Source organism: Rhinopithecus roxellana, chromosome 5 (genome assembly GCF_007565055.1).
Source record: "Rhinopithecus roxellana isolate Shanxi Qingling chromosome 5, ASM756505v1, whole genome shotgun sequence".
NCBI lineage: Eukaryota > Metazoa > Chordata > Mammalia > Primates > Cercopithecidae > Rhinopithecus > Rhinopithecus roxellana.
Genome location: NC_044553.1, coordinates 32,354,296 through 32,373,206, shown reverse-complemented (window position 1 = coordinate 32,373,206; position 18,911 = coordinate 32,354,296). Strand labels below are relative to the sequence as shown.

At 41.1% G+C, this 18,911-nt stretch overlaps 1 protein-coding gene across 1 annotated transcript; it reads left to right on the top strand.

Moving 5' to 3' along the window:
* The first annotated feature begins 439 nt into the window (after positions 1-439).
* Positions 440-18,589, top strand: GATM (glycine amidinotransferase). Its single transcript, XM_010352952.2, has 9 exons — positions 440-836; positions 2,427-2,645; positions 10,138-10,333; positions 11,405-11,595; positions 13,157-13,294; positions 13,455-13,619; positions 14,809-14,872; positions 15,667-15,783; positions 17,487-18,589. The coding sequence occupies exons 1-9, from the start codon at positions 768-770 to the stop codon at positions 17,597-17,599; spliced, it is 1,272 nt and encodes a 423-aa protein (XP_010351254.1). The 5' UTR covers positions 440-767; the 3' UTR covers positions 17,600-18,589.
* The last annotated feature ends 322 nt before the right edge of the window (positions 18,590-18,911 follow it).

Genomic DNA, 18,911 nt, shown 5'->3' with positions numbered 1-18,911 from the left:
TAAAACATGAAATGGAAGGAACGAAACTGTCGTCCTCCCTTATTTCTAACCCACACTTGTCGATTTTCATGTCGGAGTTTCTCAAGCCAGGGGCACATGGCCAAAAACCATGTGAAATGGCAGGTGTTCCAAATAACACCCGACGGGGTAGTGGAAGGAAAGCACTACCTCCCCGGGGAGCAAATGGCCCAACTTCCAGACTTAGTTTTCTGCAGTCTCAAACCCGATGTTGCACTAAGAAACCACCTAATTTTAGGTGGTTTCGTTTACCGAAAAATGAGGTGACTGGGTCCGTGCGCATATGTGAATTTAAGCGTAACACTGTACTCACGCTTTGCATAATTAAATTCTCAAATATTCACTTAATATATGCATAGACCATGGTCACTTCGTCGGAAAGCGCGTCCTGCCCAGTTGCGCGAGACTCCAGCGGGCCTTCTTGCGGCGCTCGGGTCGGGGTCCAGGTCCGGGCGTGCAACAGAAGCCGTCAGTGGCCCCGCTGGCTAAAAAAGGGCAACCGTCGGAGGCTCGAGCCAGCGGCCGCGGCGCCTCCCAACAGTTCCTAATTCGGGGCGCTCTGTAGGCCCCACCACCTGTTCCCGGCAGCCAATGGGGCCGCGGGGGGCGGCCGGGGCGGAGCGCGGCTACAAAAGGCCGCGGGCCCAGCGCACCCGCCCATCACGCTCCGGGCGCGCTCTCGGGGAGGCTTGGACCGACGCGGCCCAGGGCCAGGAACATTCCGTGCGTGGACCAGCCGGGCCGGGGCGATGCTGCGGGTGCGGTGTCTGCGCGGCGGGAGCCGCGGCGCCGAGGCGGTGCACTACATCGGGTCTCGGGTGCGTGCGCCACCGGCCTTGTCTGGCGGCCGCGTGACTCACTCGGTCTTGAGGGCGGCGTGGAGCACTCGCTCTCTCGCTCCCTCCACAGAGCCGCCGCCTTCCCTCGCTTTCCCCAGCCGGAATTGCACGAGAGTGTCCCTTCTGGTATCCCTGGGAAGCTCAGCTTCAAGAGGCTTTGCAGGCTCCAGGAGCTGGGTGGCGTCCCCGGGTCCAGGGGAACTTGTGTTGCGGCTCCACCCCTTGGGGTTCACTTGCTGTCTGCGCGTCTGCGGCCTGCTGGCCCACGGTGCAGGGGGCGCTGCCCTCCTCTACCGGACCTTGGTGCGCTGCACCAAGCTTCCCGCTCGGAGCAAGGGGCTGGGATGACGGAGGCTCCTCTTAGTAAAAGGGTGGCGTTATTGGGGTTCAGTAGCCTGAGTGGGCATCGAGTTGGGGAGATTTCTGGAAAATGCATGTGGGGTAGATGGATGGGGAGAAGAGACAGGCAAAGTGGTAATCGGGGACGGGGAGCGAGCGACCAGATTCACTCCAAGTATAACATGCGGTCCCACGTCTGGAGAGGAGTCTGGGGAGTGCAGCCTGTAAGCAGAGTTTCTGCGCTCCCCGCCTTCGGCTGCCCTGGCGGCAGACCCTCCCTTGCTCCTAGGACTGGAATCGCTCCGACATTCTGGCCTCCCCCCAGCAACTGGTTCCTGAACAGCTGCCACTCTCCGTCTTGCTTCTGCCTCCACCCGAGTTCCCCTCCTGCCTACTTCCTAAGGCTTTTAACAGAGCAGGATAGAGATTTGGGGGGTTGAGGTTTACTCGGGTTGAGGGACCCTCCCTGCTCTAGATTTTATAGGCCATGTGTTTTTTAAAGGCTTTTGAAGTTTTTAGATCTCCTTTTTAATTGTTTGAATTTACGCCTGGGCTAATCCTGATCTTGGCTAGGGTACTGTGGACCATCTGTAAAATGGAGAAGATGGCAGTTGCTCACTCTTAGAATTGAAGTGCCAAAGAATGCGAAGTGTATGTCAAAGATGAAAAAAACTTGATTTGAAGCTGGCTATTCTGAAAGATACGATCCTTTACAAATGTTCCCACCTTTTCATTTGTAAAAATAAAATAAAATAAAATAAGCCTAATATTGGTAACCTTTGATACTTGAGGGAAAAGGGGGTTCCATCCTCAGCTGGGACTGGCGGGAAGTTTTAGAGCAGCTGTCTGTGGTTTTCTGAGAGGAGGATTGGTTTTCTGAGAGGAGGATTGACCCATCTGCAAAAGAGTTGCTTAAAGCTTGAGTGCAGGAATTGCATTCTGAGATAAAGATGGAGGTGTATGGTCGCTGGGGACACGGTCTTCTGAGGAGTTTTAAAGAGTTACAGCAATTAATAGATAAGACAATTTGTAGATAAACAAGAGGGTTAAAAAAATTATCTGTAATCCCACTACCCACCTACACACTGTTAACATCTTGGTTTACGCTCTTCTAAAGGGAAACTTTAAGTGGCAATGTTATGCTGGATTTTTACCCCATCTCCACTTCCTCCTCTCTGCAAGTACTGATAGAGCAATGCAATACAATAATGTTTTCTTTGTTCTTGGAAGCTTGGACGAACCTTGACGGGATGGGTGCAGCGAACTTTCCAGAGCACCCAGGCAGCTACGGCTTCCTCCCGGAACTCCTTTGCAGCTGACGACAAGGCCACTGAACCTCTGCCCAAGGACTGCCCTGTCTCTTCTTACAACGAATGGGACCCCTTGGAGGAAGTGATAGTGGGCAGAGCAGAAAACGCCTGTGTTCCACCGTTCACCGTCGAGGTGAAGGTAAAGCAAGGCTGTTCAGATGTCTGAAAGTGCGTTCCCTCCTCACTTGCTGCTGCTACCCTCTGACTGCTTTCCCTTCAGCTTACTCTCAGACCTCTCAATGCAGTGACTAAGTTATCTTACCTGACACCTCTGTGGTATTTGACACTGTTTACACCCATGATAATTGCTTCCTTCCTGAAACTCTTCCCCTTGGAATCTGAGAGAGCTTTTCTGGGAATAATAGTTCTTTCTCTTTTCCTCAGGTCTTCTTCCCTCACAGCCTGTAATGCCAAGGTTGAACAGAATATTACTTTCAGCACCCTTCTCTTAGCCATTCTCACAGCTGCCCCTCCCACCTCCTCTCTGGTCCGGATCTCTGTATTGAACTCCTTCCAGATCAACAAGTTAAACTCCTTATGGGATATTGCCACATGACTTCAAACTTGGCACATCTGGAGTTCATTTGCCAGCCACCCTGCTAAAGTGGACCCCCCCCCATTCCCTCCTTTTAATTATTGGCATTCCTATTTAATCAAGCTAAAACACAAAAGAATCATCTTTGATTTCTCCTTATGTCACGTCCTCCACATCCATTCTCCAAGGTTTAACAAGGCTTTTGTCAAAATGAATCTTGCCTCATCCCTCTGCTTTGCCTCTCCCTAAGGATTGGGCACTCATCTGCTGCCTGGACTATTGCAGTTAACTCCTAACTGGTCACTGCTACTCACTCTTCTTACCAAACCACCTTGCAGCTGCAATCCAAGTGATTTTTTAAAACTCAAATGTGATCATGTTACTCATCCTGCTTCTTTTCCTCCTCTACTTTGCTAGCCAACCCCCTCCCCACCCCCACCCCCGAATTGCTCAGGATAAAGTCCTCAATGGTATTCAACATCCTTTACAATCTGGCTCTTGTCTGCATTTCCAGGATTCCCCATTCCAGTTATTGACTCATCTGTTAGTACAGCAGATTAGCAGTGTTCATTTCTGGTCAAGTCCCTCTCTCCTCTAGTATCCCACCCTGGTTTTCAGCAGACTTTATAAGACAACCATATAAGGCCGCTAAACTAGACTACTCACTGTTTCTTCACAAGCCCTGCATCTTTGCCCCTACCTAAGTCTCTTCCACCCATCTTCCTGTGCCCTTTAGTCTGTAGTTTAAACCTACTACCACCTAGCTTCAATGACACCTTTCACAAAGTGTTCCAGAATTTCCCTGGCAACAAGTAATATCTCCCTTTTTAAAAACTCCTAGTGGTGGCCAGGCACTGTGGCTCACGCCTGTAATCCCAACACTTTGGGAGGATGAGGTGGGAGGATCACAAGGTCGGGAGATCAAGAACATCCTGGCTAACATGGTGAAAGCCCGTCTCCACTAAAAATACAAAAATTAGCTGGGCATGGTGGCGGGTGCCTGTAGTCCCAGCTACTCGGGAGGCTGAGTCAGGAGAATGGCGTGAACCCAGGAGGCGGAGGTTGCAGTGAGCCGAGATTGTACCCCTGCACTCCAGCCTGGGCAACAGAAAGAGACTCCGTCTCAAAAACAAACAAACAAACAAACAAAAACTCCTAGTGGTTTTCATCTGTAATATTCTTATGTCCAGGGCCCCTGTGGGCCAGTGTTCAGGTTCTGTACTGCATAAGGGTCCCATATCTAAGGGACCACCATCCGCATTGTAGACACAGCCTAGACTCCTATTAATAATGGGTTACAAATCTATCTATAATGTCCTTAAATTTTTCCTGAATATTTACACTTTTATTTGTAAAGTGGACTGAGGAAAGAAGTTCTGTAACAGCATTTTCGTGGTCTTCAGAAATATTGCCTACGATGTACCAGGGCTCTAGAGGTATTAATGTAAAAGATCTTCCTTTCTATTTGAAGAAATATGATGTCCACATAGAAACAGACCAAGTATCTTATTCTAATCGACTGACAAGGCTGTTGAAGTGCCAGGAAAGCTAAGAAAAGAGAAATGACCAAGTTCTGGCCAGTTAAGAAGTCCTCTTGAAGAAAATGACTCCTGAGTTAGACCAGGAAGACAGGGAAATAGAAAAAGTAATAACTTCTAATTGTTCTGAAACTGTCTTTGGTTCTGATATTTGGAATTTGGTGAGAAGATTAATTTATACACCATCCACATGTTTTTAAAAGGCATAGTCTTCTTAAGTCTTTTCTTGAAAAGTCCCATCCCCTAACCCATTTTAATTGGGTGGAATTAAAATTTAAATCCAAGCAATAATTTATCCTTCTACTTGTCTTTACAATGATAGACTTTCATATCATGTGATTTTACAGAATCAGAATTCTCAGACATAATTTTGAGTTCTTTGTCACTTGATTTATGACTTTAGACTTTGTCATTTCCTGGGCTTTTGGAAAATGTACCATGCTGAAGTCAGGAGTCTGGGATTAATTAGGTATTTGATAAAAGCTTGATAGCTAGTCTCGGTTAATCAGTTATTTGACCTTGTACAAGATTCCATAGCTTTCTGGGTCACCGTAAAATGAAGATATTAGAGGTTTGCTATCTACCTAACAGGATTAAGGATTAATCTAAAAGTAAAAGGTTAAATGTTAAGTATTTTAAAGGACAAAACAACAACTTGTTATAGTTGTATGGATCCAATTTGCCAATAACATTCCAAAGGTACTTTGGGGGTATAATAGTTGTAGATTCCAGTAACATTAGCAGTATTGATTTCATTCATTTGTCTGGTTCTTTTTGTTTGTTTATTCTTCTCTCTTTCTCTTTCTCTCTTTGATTCTAGACAGGAAAAAATGGTTATTTCTGTTTCATGCCATGTGCTAAGCCTGGTTTTGAGGGACAAGAAAGTAAATCCAAGACATGCATGGATCCTAGCAGACAAGGCCGTGCCTTATAGTAAAGAAGAATGACATATATTAATCAGTTTAGGAATAATAAAAAGAAAAAATAATGTAGTAAACTGTCTATAGGCAATCAGAGCAGAAGATGTTGGAAGATATAAGTACTAGAGAAATTTTAAGGAAAGGAATGTGAAACATAATTGTTAGGAAGCATAACTTTTTAAAGCTCTGTGACTTTTTGTTCTGCAAAATATAGTAAATATTTGCTATCAATTTTTTTTTTTTTTTTTTGAGACAGAGTCTTGCTTTGTCGCCCAGACTGGAGTGCAGTGGCGCAATCTTGGCTCACTGCAAGCTCCGCCTCCCAGGTTCACGCCATTCTCCTGCCTTAGCCTCCTGAGTAGCTGGGACTACAGGTGTCCACCACCAGACCTGGCTAATTTTTTTTTGGATGTTCAGTAGAGACAGGGTTTCACCATGTTAGCCAGGATGGTCTCTATCTTCTGACCTCGTGATCTGCCTGCCTTGGCCTCCCAAAGTGCTGGGATTACAGGGGTGAGCCACCGCGCCCGGCCTCAAATATGTTTTTTGCTTTGCTTTTGTCTTTTTAAAAGTAAAGCCCTTGATAAAGGACCTTTTATAAAATACAAGATTAATCAAGATTAGTGTAATATAAGCTTACAGCTGGATAAATACATTTCTGTTGTCATTTCTTAGCCTTCCAAAGACAGTATTTAAAAATTCACTTGGCAAACCGTTGCAAAGGGTTTTAGGCTTTGAGAGAGTATAAAGGTTCAAGGAATGCAGACGTACCTTTGCAACAGATTGTTATAAACATCATATGCTAAGCATCTAATACAGTGCTCATCATCTTGCAAACAACTTGGTAAATGATTGCTAGCTCATTTAGCAGGGTTATAAAGGAAGTGTAAACAATTTCTAGCTATCTCTTGTAAAATGTATTGTGCCCTGATCATTTTACTTTGCCCAACCTTTGCTAGATTATAAACTCTACAAGAAAAATTCACATTTGTTCAAATAACCTTTCTCCCAGGAAAGTTTAATTTATCAAAGCAAGTTTCACTCTGCACAAATAGTCACGGAGGATACTTTGGAATGAGTCTGGTGAGACTGCATAACTCTGCATCTCCTGTAACCCAGTGTTAAATTTTCAAAGGCTTTTTGTCCCTAGTGGATTGTAGGAGATGTGCCTGGCATGAGAAGGAGGAAGTGGTGAATGGATGAGTAGTACCAGCATGTATCTGAGAGGAATATAAAGAGTCATTATTACCCTCTTTCTGGTTGCTGTTGCAGAAATTCCTAGGAGTAGAAAACAGTGGATTGCTTTTATTTTGTTTTTTGAAAGGGTAGCTTGATCTTGTAAAATGTTTACTGCTGGTAACATTTTTCATAGGCCAGAAATTCAGCCTGCTGTTTGCCTATAGACCTTAGTAAAAGAGCTAATTAATGATTCAGACCCCAGGCCTCAGCAAACTTCATCTTTCTACCAGATAATAAGTAATTTAGGCTTTGCAGACCATCGGTCTCTGTTGAACTCCTCAGCTCTCAGCTGTGCCATTGTAGTGCAAAAGCAGTCATAGACAATATGTAAACAAATGAATGTGCCTGCATTCCCATAAAACTTTATTTACAAAAACAAGCAGCAGGCCAAATTTGCCTATAGACCTTTGTTTACCAGCCTCTATTTAAGAGTTTCACTGGCATCATTCAGTTTTTCTAAAGACCTGTTTCTTGGCTTATTCCTTATTCACCAAGCTGGGTTCCAGCGTCACTCATGTGAACTTGGATATTGAACTAACAAGAAATGGGTCCACTTTCATATATTTGATATTTATCAGACTGAGATAAAAATGGACGTAGAGACACAAAATCTAGAAAAGATACTGTCTTTGGCATTAAAGAGCTAAACATCTAGACATTTGGTCAGTCTTGATGAGTAAAAGCCATTGGGACAGTTTGAACTTGTTAAGCAATTCCAGTCTTAAAAGTTTTTGCACATCTAGTTAGAAGTGTTCAAAACAGTATAACATGCAAGTCCCATGATGTATTAGGGACACTCTTCAAGTAACAGTCAGAGAACTTGAGTTCTAGTCCTGCTTGTCCAGATAGTTAGCAAGCATGTGACCAGCCAGAGCCTCTTTCCTTACTAAGATGTGAAATAAGCATATGAGAGCTTGCCCTGTTTCTTTGATAGGACTGCTGGGAAACCAAATGAGAATATCCAGCTAAAGTAGACACACTCTGACACACTTGAGCCCATTACCAAGTTTTACACCTTCTTTCTAGTACTTATTGATATCCGAAATTATCTGATTGATGGTGGAGACCCTCATATCTGACATGGTCAGGACTAAGTTAGTCAGTTCATCAATTATGTGAATAAACATTTAAAAAATACCTGCTTTAAACATTTTTAAACAAAAATTTAAATTAAAACATTTAAAACATTTTTGAACTTAAAATATATCAATGTACATTGCTTTGCTAATCTTTTGATGAAGGTTTGAGGCTTTTTCTTAGAGTCTGGATTCTCTGATTGCAGTTCTGCTTCATGTAGGTTGAAAAATGGGAAGATGCATCATGTACATTTCCCAATGTATTTATGCAAATTGACTGAGAACTTAGACATTTGGAAAACAATCTGAATGCAGAATATGTCTAGATTTTTACATGTTTGAAAACCAATATTTTGGCCGGGCACGGTGGCTCACGCCTGTAATCCCAGTGCTTTGGGAGGCCGAGGCAGGTGGATTACGAGGTCAGGAGTTCAAGACCAGCCTGGCCAACATGGTGAAACCCTGTCTCTACTAAAAATACAAAAAATTAGCCGGGTGTGGTGGCCTGCACCTGTAATCCCAGCTACTCAGGAAGCTGAGGCAGGAGAATCATTTGAACCTGGGTGGGAGGCGGAGGGTGCAGTGAGCTGAGGGTGCAGTACCACTGCACTCCTGCCTGGGCAACAGAGTGAGACTCCATATCAAAAAAAACAAAACAGGCCGGGCGCGGTGGCTCAAGCCTGTAATCCCAGCACTTTGGGAGGCCGAGGCGGGCGGATCACGAGGTCAGGAGATCGAGACCATCCTGGCTAACACGGTGAAACCCCGTCTCTACTAAAAAAATACAAAAAAATAGCCTGGCGAGGTGGCGGGTGCCTGTAGTCCCAGCTACTCGGGAGGCTGAGGCAGGAGAATGGCGTAAACCCGGGAGGCGGAGTTTGCAGTGAGCTGAGATCTGGCCACTGCACTCCAGCCTGGGTGACAGAGCGAGACTCCTTCTCAAAACAAAACAAAACAAAACAAAACAAAACAATATTTTAGAGCTGTTGCACCTACCCTATTCAACAATAATTTTTAGCCAACTGATTGAGCCATTTTAAAGCATTCAAATGTTTTCTCTTTGGTAGTCTTTTAAAATACATATAGCCCTGGAAACTTTCTAAAATTTTTTTTCAGTTATTAAAAATTTGTGAATTTGGTTATCATATCACTTTCTTCTATGACAAAAAGACTGGAAAAGATGTCAGAGCTGAATGGATTAGAAAAAGGAGAGGTGTGGTTGGTGTGAGGCATTTTGACAGGGAATTACCAAAGGCATATTTGTACTGTTACACAATTTTGGCAAGTGTTAATTCTGTTGAATGGGAAAATCAATAATGGTTTTTTTTGTTGTTGTCTTTCTTTCTTCCTCTCCTCTCCTCTCCTCTCCTCTCCTCTCCTCTCCTCTCCTCTCCTCTCGTCTCCTCTCCTCTCCTCTCCTCTCCTCTCTTTTCTTTTCTTTTCTTTTCTTTTCCTTTCTTTCTGTTTTTGACACAGAGTCTCGCTCTGTTGCCCAGGCTGGAGTGCTGTGGCACGATCTCAGCTCACTGCAACCTCTGCCTCCTGTGTTCAAGCAGTTCTCCTGCCTTGGCCTCTGAAGTAGCTGTGACTATAGGCACATGCCACCAGGCCTGGCTAATTTTTGAATTTTTAGTAGAAATGAGGTTTCGCCATGTTGGCCAGGCTGGTCTTGAACTCCTGACCTCAAGCTATCTGCCCACCTCGGCCTCCCAAAGTGCTGGGATTACAGGCTGAGCCACCATGCCTGACCAATGATGGGGTTTAAAGAGAAATAAAGCATATTTGAAAATATATTCCTGATCTTAACAGGGTCTAAATATCTTTTTTTCCCTTCACAAAATATCTTGAGGTGCTATTTTCCAGACAGAATTCTGAGATGCATGGATAACCCATGGTTTTGGCTTAGTATAAGTGCTTTTATTCTCTTATGCTAGTTTGTGTGTTCTCTTGTTCCGTTTTATTGAGGCTCTCTGATAGAAATGCTATGTCCTGTTTTGTCTGCAAAGTGTGGCAAAAAAAACTGGCCAAGAGGATTCCAAGCCTGTCTGAAGGTAAACATGCTGTTAGTGGTTGGGCATGAGATCTCAGGCAGAAGGAGCAAAAGACCTCAAAACATCAAGATGTTTTAGAGTTCTTCATTCAGCAGATATTGAGTGTCTGCCCAGAGAGTATATGTGCTCAATGCTAGAAATCAGCACTGAACGTGGCGTGGTTGGAGTCTCAATTCTAATACCTTATACAAAGAGCTGTTTACTGCCTGTGAACCTATCATGAGCTGTATTTTTCTTCTGTAAGTATTGCGTTTATTTGCTTCTACTTCCAGGCCAACACATATGAAAAGTACTGGCCATTTTACCAGAAGCATGGAGGGCATTCTTTTCCCAAAGATCATTTGAAAAAGGCTGTTACTGAAATTGAAGAAATGTGCAATATTTTAAAAATGGAAGGAGTGACAGTGAGGAGGCCTGACCCCATTGACTGGTCGTTGAAGTATAAAACTCCTGATTTTGAGTCTACGGGTAAGTGATGTCAGATAACTAAACTGCCAGTGTGAATTTTCAGTGTCTGTCTTCATGTGTAAGGGGAAAGCTCCAAAAAATTTCTTGGAGAGTCCTTTGCTTTGCTAGTTCTTGAAAACTTTAAAGATTTATTTAGGAATGGTTTGGTCCATGTTGATATGATTAAGATGTATACATTCTAAACTCCATTCCATCTAGTGGAATCTCCGTGAAATAACAAATTTTCCTAAACTTTATAGTCATTTCCTTACATAAGAACAGTGGATTCATTTAATTTTCCTCAAGAACAGAAATTAAAAGGGGAATAGAAACATTTCCATTTTATTTTTAACTGACATTGCTGCATGACTGTTCTTGTGCCTTAGGTCACTGTTCTAATTTCTAGTTTTAGATCGATCCTTGGCTCAGTTTTTATCTTGTGATGCTGATGGTCCTTTAAGAGCTCTATTTCTGTATAGCAAGAAAGGAGCTTACAAATGGTGAAAGCTTGGTGGTTCAACATCTCTTTGTACAAGGACTTTATTCCTTCACTTTTTTTCTTTTCTTTTTTTCTTGGCTTCCTCACCACCACACAGAATTCATGTGAACAATCTAGTATGTATTATTCAAATTTTTTGCCATTTTCATATATACATATACACATGTATTTTTACTAGTTTTTTTTAACCAAAAAAGAGGTCATATTATATAGACTTTTTTTTTTTGAGACAGAGTCTCACTCTGTTGCCCAGGCTGGAGTGCGGTGGTATGATCTCCGCTCACTGCAGCCTTGGCCTCCTGGTTCAACTGATTCTCCTGCCTCAGTCTCCCGAGTAGCTAGGATTACAGGCACATGCCACCATGCCTGGCTAATTTTTTTTGTATTCTTTTAGTAGAGACGGGGCTTGACCATGTTAGCCAGGCTGCTCTTGACCTCCTGACCAGCCCGGTCAGGATCAAGTGATCCGCCCGTCTTTGCCTCCCAAAGTGCTGAGATTACAGGCATGAGCCACTGTGCCTGGCCCTATATAGACTTTTTTGTCTTGAAAATTAACACTGCTGAAGTTGTCATGGAATTTTTTGGTCTGACAGGTTTATACAGTGCAATGCCTCGAGACATCCTGATAGTTGTGGGCAATGAGATTATCGAGGCTCCCATGGCATGGCGTTCACGCTTCTTTGAGTACCGAGCATACAGGTCAATTATCAAAGACTACTTCCACCGTGGCGCCAAGTGGACAACAGCTCCTAAGCCCACAATGGCTGATGAGCTTTATGACCGGGTGAGTCCCTAATAATAGGCTAGCTTATTACTAACTTTTCTAACTGATCCACAAAGAGTAAGATAGAGATTCTGTGATACCTTTTACATATTATGCATTTTAGAAAGAGAAAACATCATCTTATTTTTAAAAAGTGATTATTTTATGATGAATATGATAAGAGTAAATGATCCTATGATAGTAATAATAATCGCTAACACTTTTTGGTGCTTACCTTCTTCTGGGTCCTGGGTTAAACCCTTTATTTACATCCTCAATCCTGTTTGTTTTTCACAACAACCCTAATGATACTGTAGTATCATTCCATTAGAGGGGGAAAAACTTGCCTACAGGTGTACCAGTATTCATTAGTGGAACCAGAAAAGTCACTAGACTGAAGTTCACTTTTCTTCTTCTAGAAAAAGAACCTGGTCTACAGTCCAAATTCACAGTAAAATGAAATGTATGTCCCTTATTAAATCAGTTACCATTTGATCTTTTATGGAAAAAAAAACTGAAAATCAAAATAGCTTCTGGGTTTAAAGACAGAAATAATGAATTAGTTTTGCCACTCCCAATCACATTTGGCAGGGGAAACATGGCATCTCATTTTATGGTATGAGTTAGGCTCGGGACCAAATTCCTTTTCTAAAAGAACAGAATGACTTCATCCTGTTTACTTTCCATACGGGTCATGGAGTATTCTCAGAATCAGTTACTGCCTCTGTATCACTTTTTTTTTTTTTTTTTTTTGAGACAGAGCCTTGCTCTGTTGCCCAGACTGGATGGAATGCAGTGGCATGATCTCAGCTCACTGCAGCCTCTACCTCCCAGGTTCCAGCAATTCTCCTGCCTCAGCCTCTTGGGTAGCTGTGATGACAGGTACATGCCACTATGCCTGACTCATTTTTGTATTTTTAGTAGAAACGGGATTTCACCATGTTGGCCAGGCTGGTCTCGAACTCCTGACTTCAGGTGATCTGCCCACTTCAGCCTCCCAAAGTGCTGGGATTACAGGCGTGAGCCATCTCACCTGGCATGTACCATTTTTTTCTAAGTACATAGTGCCCCCTCATCCTTAGGGGATACGTTCCAGACTCTCAGTGGATGCTGATACTGAACTCTATATATTTTGTTTTTTCCTATACATATATACATACCTATGATAAAGTTGAATTTACAAATTAGGCACAGTAAGACTAACAACAATAATGAATAAGAAAATGGAACAATTATATAAATATACTTTACTAAAAGTTAGGTGAATGTGGTCTCTCTGTTTCTCTCAAAATAATGTTTTGGGACAACAGTTGATTGCAGGTAACTGAAACCATGGAAAGTGAAATCATGGGTAAAGGAGGACTATTGTATCAGGAAATTACTGTAATGCTAGTTTGTTGTTTTATTGTTGTTTTGGTTTATTTATCATGGACCCACTTCTTTCCCAGGCATGTTTTAGTCTAGAACTGAGTAGTAATATTTTGAAAAATGATGTTAAACTAATTTTCTTAGTACTGTACGCCTTATAAGTAATTTTCTCATGATCCAATGCATTGTTTGTGTTCATTCTTGTTTCAATTAGGATTATCCCATCCACTCTGTAGAAGACAGACACAAATTGGCTGCTCAGGGAAAATTTGTGACAACTGAGTTTGAGCCATGCTTTGATGCTGCTGACTTCATTCGAGCTGGAAAAGATATTTTTGCACAGAGAAGCCAGGTAAACGCAGGCTGCCTCTGAAATTTCACACTATATTATTGTATTCTTTACTTCCAAATTAAAATATTTTCATCCTAAATTTTTTTCACCTTGAATATTTTTAGTTTTCTAGACATAGAACCAAATATTTATTGATTGTATGTCTTTCTTTTGTTTTCAGGTTACAAACTACCTAGGCATTGAATGGATGCGTAGGCATCTTGCTCCAGATTACAGAGTACATATCATCTCCTTTAAAGATCCCAATCCCATGCATATTGATGCTACCTTCAACATCATTGGACCTGGTACTGTGCTTTCCAACCCTGACCGACCATGTCACCAGGTAAGAGATTTCTCGGGACTCTGGAAAAGCAACAAAATCTAGTAACTAAAATACTTGACACTTTTATTTTAAGCACTTCCATGGTTCCTAATGGTTCTGAATGACAGATTCAGCAGTACTCAACATTATGATGATCAAACATTGGATTCCTTATGGTTTATTACAAGATGTCTACCATGCAGAAATATACGTAGTTGACACAGTAATTAGTATGGGATCATCAGACTTTGGCTGCTTGCTGTTGTCAAAGTCTCAGATTTGTGCATATGTGTGTATTTTTATCAAACAGGGTGGCATTATCTCATAACTTGCAACAGTGGTTCCACAGCAGCAAATTTTAGACAAGATGATCCTTGCATGGGCAGGGCAATGCCACTAGACAGTGGTTGTCTTCCCTCTACAGTGGGTTAGGCTCCCTTTGGCCAACCCTGCTTTGTAGGGAGAAGCAGAGCCACTAAACTGCAGCTGGTCTATCCCTTTCACCTGCAGCCTCCTGCTTTCTGTCCATAGCCCCCTACTTCCAGTTAGGTGATGAGTGATTTTCTGTTATTTGCAAGGTTGCAGTACAACTTTTAAAAACCACTGTTATGCTGTGTCACTGTTCATTTCTGTTTTTTATTTTTAGACCCGATGACCATGACTACTTATTCATTTCATTTTATTATGATTTATTCATATAGTTAGTGGGTATGTGAACACAGGGATGGCTGAGTTGCAAAAGGTCGCTAAGGACCATATGGTTCTTTGAGAATGCATAGCTAACATCTATCTTTATACCATGGTCCTAGATACAAAATGATGGACAAGAAGTAGGACTGTGGGTTTGACATAGTCACATTTTTGTTTTCTTGTAACTAAATAGGAAATTTTTCAATTTTTAAAATGAGAATTTCTAAGGAAAGTATCTTTGGTTTTTTAAGACTCTGAAACCAGAGAAAAGTTTAAGACTGTCTTTAAAAGCTTCAATATTTCTGTTACTTTTTAACTTTAATCTGGGGATTTTATGTACATTTTTAATTAGGATTCAGACAAAATCACCCAAATGTTTAGAAATTTTAATTTCTTTATTTTGGAAGCTAAGAAGACAGCTTCTCAAAAAGAATTATTACTGATAAGGGTTATTAGAGACTAAGAATAATAATAGTATATGTGAATTTAACAGTTTTGGGGGGTTTTTTCGGTCTTACAGATTGATCTTTTCAAGAAAGCAGGATGGACTATCATTACTCCTCCAACACCAATCATCCCAGATGGTATGTTTACTTTCATACACTGATAGACTAAAATAATGACTTTAGTGACCAAGGATCTTTTGCCTGTACAGAGCAGCCCAAATGTTAGCAGCTTAGAGAATGTGTTTCCTCAGTAAGGTGTAAAGTGGTGCTTGGGACTGTGAGCATCAGAAAAAGGCTGGGACTTGTGTTTGCAACTTTTTCTTCCATAGAAAATGAAGTGAGGAGAAGACAGAGTAAGACAATATCACATAAAGCAAGATATGACTTTTTTTTTTTTTTTTTTTGAGACAGTGTCTTGCTCTGTCGCCCAGGCTTAAGTGCAGTTGTGCATTCACAGCTCACTGCAGCCTCAGACTCCTGGGCTCAAGTGATCTTTCCACTTCAGCTTTCTAAGTAGCTGGGACTATAAGTGCAGGCCACTATGCCCAGCAAGTTATTTTTTGTTTGTTTGTTTGTTTGTAGAAATGATGTCTTGCTGTGTTCCCCAGTGAGACACCATCTCAGGGCAATAGTCTCAAACTCCTGGGCTCAAGGAATCTTCCTGCCTCAGCCTCCCAAAGTGCTAGGATTATACCATGCCCAGCCAAGATACGACTTTTAAAAGAAAACAGGGTAAAATTCAAATGTATAATGAGTACAGATTGATTCATACCATTTATAGATAAATTGTTTTAAGATTAAAATAAGCATTCACATGGAAAGTGAACTACTGAAAGAATTGAGCTGTCACTTTAATATATTCTTCACTTGTAAATCCTTGCTTTAAACCAAAATCATAGCAGACATGGTTTAACAGTTGTTGCTGTTTTTAGATCATCCACTCTGGATGTCATCCAAATGGCTTTCCATGAATGTCTTAATGCTAGATGAAAAACGTGTTATGGTGGATGCCAATGAAGTTCCAACTCAAAAGATGTTTGAAAAGCTGGGTATGTACAACAAATGAGACATGTTGTCATACATGAAAATGTTAAAGGAGAAGAACTAAAGAAATGACATGCTAGGTTTGATAAATGGTTTATCTAATTCAATTTTGATTCCTTTTAGAGGCACCAAGTTATTATTTCACAGAAAGTTAGTATTTTTATTTTCAACACACGTAGCCCCCAAAAGTTGGAGATGCATCCTGAACTCCTGAGACACCCCCTTAGCAGTAAGTTTATAAATCTTATGTGACTTAGCCAGCCTCCTGGTGCCCATTTGTGGAAACCCACCCCTTTGCAGGTGAGCAGATAGCTTGGCCAGCCCTTCTTCAAATAAGAAATCATTGTGGGTCCTTTAAAAGTGTCCTGTCATCACATATTTTAAAGGACTCGTAAGCGTACAGATGCAGAAGTCACTTTTATGTGTAATAAGCATAGTTAACAAAGTAGTGAAACGCAAGAAAGTGTCAGTAAATCATTCAGTTTTGAATTGAAGAGCAGGACTGGGTTTTACTTAAGTAGGAGTTTACTTATCCTGATATTCAAAATTTAGACCAATGATTCTAGTATTATTGAGAGAAATGTTGAAGGAAAGGATTTTCATATGAGCTGTTATAAAGATGTGTGTGTGTGTGTATGTGTGTGTGTTTGTGTGTGTGTGTGTTTTGAGACAGAGCTCTGTCACCCAGGCTGTAGTGCAGTGGCGCGACCTCGACTCACTGCAACCTACACTTGCCGGGTTCAAGCGATTCTTCTGCCTCAGCCTCCTGAGTAGCTGGGATTACAGGCATGCACCACCATGCCTGGCTAATTTTGTATTTTTAGTAGAGAGTGACTTGGCCAGGCTGGTCTCGAACTCTGACCTCAAGTGATCCACCCACCTCTGCCTCCCATAGCGTTGGGATTATGGGTGTGAGCCACCATGCCCGACTAGGAAAGTCTTTCTGAATGGCTCATGCCACCTTCCTCTCCCTGGCTATACCAATGGACCCTTAGTGACTTTGTAGCCTATCCTCCTCTCAAAATAATTAGCTTCTTGAGGAAGAAGAATAGATTTTCTTTTTAAAACCGCACTATGTCTAACACAACAGATTCTTCCTAAATACCATTGGTTAAATAGGCCACGCACATCATAGCCTTGTTATTACAGATGGTACCAGATTAAACTGATTGCTGGATTTGCTTTGGTACCTGTATAACCATACAAACCCAGATATTGAAACACCAGCTGTGTTCCATTGTTTCCTTATGGTGGCCTGGTGAAGTTAATCTGTATCAGTAAACTCTCCTTACATGTGAATATGTAAAGTCAACTTTTCAGGTCAGCTAAATTTTGCTTTGCCTATTAAATTAACATGGTAAAATTAGAAACAGTCTGACAAAGTAGTTAACGTATAATTCTAAAAGGCCTTGAGATTTTAGTACTTGGCCATTTTGAACATTTGGTAGGTACACCTGCTCAGTCTATTGACTTGTGAATAGTCAATAGAACAAAACTTCAGAGTTCTCTGTTGACTTTTTGGAGAAGATTTTATATTAGCAGATGAAATATAGTTGGTGAAAATAAAATTGGAAGAGAAAAGACTATTCTGGATTGGGCATCCTTAAGGATTAGAACCACAGGATTCCTCCAAATCTGTAGGCCTACTTTCTCTAGGAGAATCTTCATGTTAGTCCATCTAACTGACCTCATCTCTCTTTCAATGCAGGTATAACTACCATTAAAGTTAACATTCGTAATGCCAATTCCCTGGGAGGAGGCTTCCACTGCTGGACCTGTGATGTCCGGCGCCGGGGCACCCTACAGTCCTACTTGGACTGAACAGGCCTGATGGAGCTTGTGGCGCTGGCCTCAGATACACCTAAGAAGCTTAGGGGCAAGGTTCATTATCCTGCTTTAAAAAGTGCATGAACTGTAGTGCTTTAAACAGTCATCTCCGTAACAGGGGTTGTAAGCCTGGTTTGCTTCTATTACTTTTCTTTGACATAAAGAAAATAACTTCTGCTAGGTATTACTCTCTACTCCTAAAGTTATTTACCATTTGGCTTCAAGTATAAAATTTTGGTGAATGTGTACCAAGACAAAAATTAGTCACCTGAGTAACTTGGCCACTAATAATTAACCATCTACCTCTGTTTTTAATTTTCTTTCCAAAAGGCAGCTTGAAATGTTGGTCCTAATCTTAATTTTTTTTCCTCTTCTATAGACTTGAGAATGTTTTTCTCTAAATGAGAGAAAGACTTAGAATGTATACAGATCCTAAATAGAATCAGATAATCTCTTTTTTTATAAAGGAGAGAAAGACTTAGAACATACACGGATCCTAAGTAGAACCAGGTAATTGTCTCTTTTTCTAATAAGGAATTTGGGTAATTTTTAATTTTTTGTTTTTTAAAAAATAACCTAGACTATGCAAAACATCAAAGTGAATTTTCCATGAATGTTTTTAATATTCTCATCTCAATATTGTGATATATGCTACTAAAAACCTTTTCATATACATCTTACCTCATTTCAAGTGAATTATTTTAATCTTTTCCTCTCTTTCTAAAAATTTACAGGAACGTTTAGTGTAATTGGATTTCGCTATCAGTTCCCATCCTTAAGTGTTGATATTCAGTATCTGATAGATACACTGCATCTTTGGTAATCTAAGATTTGTTTACAAATGTGCAAATTATTTAGAGCATAGACTTTATAAGCATTAAAAAAAACTAATGGAGGTAAAACCTATATGCGATGTGAAATAATTTTAGTGTTGATACTGTATGTGTATTTTTATTCTAATAAACTTTTGTGTTCCATACTGAATTTGGCATTGGTCTAGTCATTTTAGTGTAAGTAAATTATTGGAATGTGGCTCTTGATACAGAATTCTAATTCTCTAAAATAATCAACATATTCATCACAAAAGTAAACCTAATACTTACATTCAGAAATGCTTATTAGCAAAGTCAGATTTTTGTTTATTAATTAATTAATTAATTCAAAAATATCTGAATATCTTCTGAGTATAAGGAGTAATCCTAGGCCCTGGAAAGGAAGAGGCTCTGTTCTTAAGTTGCTGAATGTGTTTTTTGTGAAAAATCTGCATAGATTGTGTACTTTGAAATGAGTCACAGGTTTCAACCAT

Bases quoted from the DNA above. Each gene is read 5' to 3' on its own strand.
- GATM (XM_010352952.2), top strand. From the start codon at position 768: ATGCTGCGGGTGCGGTGTCTGCGCGGCGGGAGCCGCGGCGCCGAGGCG. The intron at 837-2,426 runs GTGCGTGCGCCA...TGTTCTTGGAAG, and splicing joins TGCACTACATCGGGTCTCGG to CTTGGACGAACCTTGACGGG. The intron at 15,784-17,486 runs GTATGTACAACA...CTTTCAATGCAG, and splicing joins AAAGATGTTTGAAAAGCTGG to GTATAACTACCATTAAAGTT.